We start from the raw sequence: 4,269 nt of genomic DNA on the forward strand, positions 1-4,269 counted from the left end.
AGCCGCTCCCCAGAATGCCAAATGCAGTGTGGCAGGCGGGCCGTCCAATCAAAAAAGCCGGGCCGGAGAAAATCATTGGACGGGGTTTTTACAGTCCTGCCACGGCCACAGATGACATTATATTATTTTTTAAAGTCCGAGCATTTCATTTATTCATTACTATCAGTATGTTACGAGGATTTCAAGTAATATAACAGAAAGTGTTTCTGAATAGAATCACCTACACAACCTTTAACATTTCATGAAAAACCTCAAATCTCAACCTGCTATTGGCACCAGAGGAAAAGTCAGGGGATCACCCAGTTAGTAGGATTCATCCTCTGGGGGCCATGAATGTTTGTACAAAATGTTGTGGAGCCATGGTTGACATTGTTTTAGCATCTGCACACACACAAACACACACACACACACACACACACACACACACACACACACACACACACACACACACACACACACACACCATTGACTTTGGCCATTGTTTCCACGATTTATTTATGTTTTTAGAAGCCAAGCACCCACATGTGGCTGCACACATACACATACACACAGCCACACAGCTGGTATACCTGTCTGCTTGCAGCTGGATGTTTCTGTGTGTGTCCTCCTGCATGAGTACATCTGAATTCATGTAATTGAATGTGAATGTGTGTGTGCACAGGTGCATGATATGGAATAGTGTGCGAGGGGCTGTGGGCATGAATGGCTGAGTGTTTTCTGGTGAATGTGTGCAGCGACCATGTGTGTGTGTGTGTGTGTGTGTGTGCAGGTATGTGTGCGCCTCTGCCTCAGAGTTTGGAATTGTTTTTTCCGCCTGGATGAAACCAGCGATAAATACTCATATACAGTGTGAGAAACTCATATCTTCTAAGGCACACAGCCCCAAATGGAATCCTTTCGTAGCCCCTTTTCATGAGACCACTTGCAGTATTCCACCACCCGACTGGCATGACCAATTGGTTTCGTGTGTTTGGCTAAAGTTGAACCTTAATAGCGCTGCCGGGGCATTTTTAAGTGCCTCAGACTTGCTACAAAAAACTTCTCGACATGTAGCACCTCAAATTATGTCCTCAGGTTACACTGACATCATTTACAGAATTCAGCAATTTCAAACTTCTCAAATGCTTCCTGTGATTTTCCTTTTGGCCACTAGAATGCACTGTTGCACCCTGTAATCCAATTCAGTGTCACGAAGCAGCTTTCCTCGAGCCGAACACACCCATTCATTCCCCTCATCTCCACAGCTCCATCATGTATGGTTCCCATGCGGTTGCTACGATATGGCGGTGGTACGGTAGTGTCAGTATCTGTATCAATTACACCACTGCAGCTTTAAAAAATGGGCATCCTGGTCAGGTGACAGGTATTATTTCCTCTCTTGGGAAACATATTAAATTGGGTGGATCAGAAGTCATTCATGAATGCAGGTTGAACAGGGACAAGTGTATGTCGGAGCCTTATCACAAGTGGAATTCATACATGCAGGTGTGATTTAATACATGTTTGACAGTCAGCTGTTACTATCAATTTTTTTGTGATCTTGTGTTCTTAAAATGCACAGTGTGTGTCTGCAGGTAATAAATTGTGAATTGGCTCTGCTATGTTATTAAGTCTCAGACCAAATTCTTGTAATACAAGAGCACATAGATTTTAGTCCCTACATCTGTAGCACTAAGATTATTGATTACTGCAGACGAGCCACAGTTGTTCCATTTTTGTAGGGAGTTTACTCCCTACATGTTGGGTAACAGCATAGAGCAGTTTTATGGCACAATTCAGTGTGGTTGCAGATTTGAAATGGTCTATGACATTAACATTTTCCAGTGTTTCAAAAATAATGGCAGTTATACTATATGTTAGTCAAACATCTGCTTTTCAATTAGCAATCATAGCCATAGCCCTTTAGTGCCTACAATGGAGGAAGCATGCAACGTGCAACAGTAGTGCAACAGTAGTGCAAAAACATACAGCATATTGCAGCATATTGCAACAGGCAAATGTATATAAGTGAAAATGTAAAAGATTGAGAACATCAGAGAAATTGTTAATCAAATCAATCGTCAAGATCTGAACAAACTAGTTCAAGACCATGATGAATTGTTTTCACGTGTGCCAGAACTGCATGAAGTTAAGTTATATTTAGCTATGAAAAGGATGTAAATCAACTTGACCAATATGTTTTTGAGTCATAACAAGACCTCTGAATGATGTATTTCCTCAAACCAAATATCGACTTCCTTCCTTTGAAAGTCACGAGACAAACCCTCAGAGCAGCGACCTACCGGGCAGAGGAGACACTTGGCAGACTTTTCCACCATGGCGCGAGAGATAGAGCTTTCTGACTACTCTACTATCAATGAGCTTCAGGGAACTAAGACAAACAGCGGTGACACTGAAAAGGCTGGTAAGAAAAGTACATCGAGAATAATTAATTAAGAGATTCAAGTTTGTTGCTGATTACGCACAAAACATCAATGATTGTTTCTTGTATTTTCTATTGAATTTCCTCTACTGCTTTAGTATTAGCAGTATGATCAAGCTACAGGGAATACTAATGTATATCACAATGATTGGAATTGTCTTTATTTAAAAAAAGCAATCTTTTTAAAGTTTTGGAGGGCGTCATGAAAGCATTATTATTATTGTTATTATTATTGTTATTATTATTATTATTATTATTATTATTATTATTATTATTATTGTTATTATCATTTTTATTATTTTGAATTACAAAATGACTGCCTGTACTGTGTGTGTGCAGGTGCGACACACAGAAGACTTCTCAGAAACGGGATTTTGACTTTAGGAGTCTTGTGCGTCATACAAGTCACTCTTAATATCTCCCTGCGTCTTGTCCGTAAGTCGTGAACAGCAATATGTTATCTTGTAAGGGCGAGATAAGCCACAGCAGATTTCGTAATATGATTCCACGGTGGAACGTTGTGTAATCATAACCCACAATTTCTATTTTCTGACAGTTCATTTCAAAGAAGATTCAGAAGATCCGTTTCCTTTCAACAGCTCCACAATAGCCGACATGTGCAAGATTGACCAACAGAACTCGACCGAGTCGTGTTCCTGCTACAAGAACCTCCTGAGAAGGCTACTGAGGGAATACAAGGCCTTGGAAAGAGAGAGAGACATCTTACGCGACAATGTTGATGAACTGACTATAGAACTAATGAGGTATGAAGAATACGAGCAGTCTGGGTCTGGTATCCCGGAGGAGTTCTAAGGACACATTTAGTGACTTGCTGGTTAAAATGGTAATAGCTGCTAAAAAGTCAGATATTTCCAAGAGCAAAACAGATTTAAAAGGAGAGTGAATATTGGACATACAGAAGGAAACAAACACAACTCGAAATAAATGGCAATGATGGTGCATCTCTCCTATGTAAATAAGCAACCATTTGATCAAGCGTATCCCATAGCAACTTTAAAAGGTGACTCTACGTCGCGTCGTAATATCACTGCATGTGTTTGAATCTTATTTCTGTTTGATGTTTTTTAATGCAATGTAGGTGATTAGTGACAATGAGCAATTCTGTAATGTATTTTTTAATATCAGTTCCTGGCTGTGATCACACAACCTTTGCTCGGGAAGAGAGAAGTGAAACAGATCAAATCCTGTCTTGTGGTCTTGACTGGACCAACGTCCTCTTAGGAAAAAAAGTTTTCTCCAAAAGAGACCCTGTATGACATCCAGAAAGGTTGTATTTGAGATAAACTTAATTGGTTCATTTGAATTATTATAGAAGTTTTCCTATTCTCTTCTTGTATCAAAGGCAACCTGCATCGCACTCAGTGGAGTTGCAGAGCAGCTTTCATGTCAACAACTCCGCTTGAAATTATTCAGCGTGTTCTTGTTGTCGTCCAAGTTTTAAACGTGCAAATAAATGAGCAGGAAAATGCAAAACAGGATTCCGTGTTGCAAATTTGAGGTTGGTTCTGCTTGCTACTAATCTAACATCACTCTGCATGTGTATCAGAATCAGGCGCCCCCTTGTTGATTAATTCTCCTAATTCTCGACGAACTTTCTTGAGATCGCAGAGTCTTTCTTTGCTGATAGGTTTGTCGAAGGTAAACTGACATAAATGAGAGCGTCGGCACATTCGCTCATCATTTCTCATTAACACTGCTGGCTTTCTTTTAATTAGCGTTTGTGACTGACACCTGTGTTCCTGTGACACCATATTCCAGGCTCACGTTATCCTCCTTCCCAGCTGTTCCTTGTCAATCATCCCCAAGTTGTCTCTTGTCTCTATCTC

General features: G+C 40.3%; 1 protein-coding gene across 1 annotated transcript; it reads left to right on the forward strand.

Annotated features, from left to right (window-relative positions):
• The first annotated feature begins 2,260 nt into the window (after positions 1 to 2,260).
• Positions 2,261 to 3,914, forward strand: LOC311023165 (uncharacterized protein). Its single transcript, XM_084024851.1, has 3 exons — positions 2,261 to 2,404; positions 2,762 to 2,857; positions 2,979 to 3,914. The coding sequence occupies exons 1-3, from the start codon at positions 2,317 to 2,319 to the stop codon at positions 3,233 to 3,235; spliced, it is 441 nt and encodes a 146-aa protein (XP_083880977.1). The 5' UTR covers positions 2,261 to 2,316; the 3' UTR covers positions 3,236 to 3,914.
• The last annotated feature ends 355 nt before the right edge of the window (positions 3,915 to 4,269 follow it).

The sequence above is a fragment of the Eutrigla gurnardus genome (genome assembly GCF_963514095.1).
Source record: "Eutrigla gurnardus genome assembly, chromosome: 2".
Taxonomy (NCBI): domain Eukaryota; kingdom Metazoa; phylum Chordata; class Actinopteri; order Perciformes; family Triglidae; genus Eutrigla; species Eutrigla gurnardus.

What these genes read in the sequence shown, in the direction of transcription:
- LOC311023165 (XM_084024851.1), top strand. Translation starts at nt 2,317, where the DNA reads ATGGCGCGAGAGATAGAGCTTTCTGACTACTCTACTATCAATGAGCTT. An exon ending in CGGTGACACTGAAAAGGCTG is followed by an intron (nt 2,405 to 2,761) that starts GTAAGAAAAGTA and finishes GTGTGTGTGCAG; the next exon opens with GTGCGACACACAGAAGACTT. An exon ending in TATCTCCCTGCGTCTTGTCC is followed by an intron (nt 2,858 to 2,978) that starts GTAAGTCGTGAA and finishes ATTTTCTGACAG; the next exon opens with TTCATTTCAAAGAAGATTCA.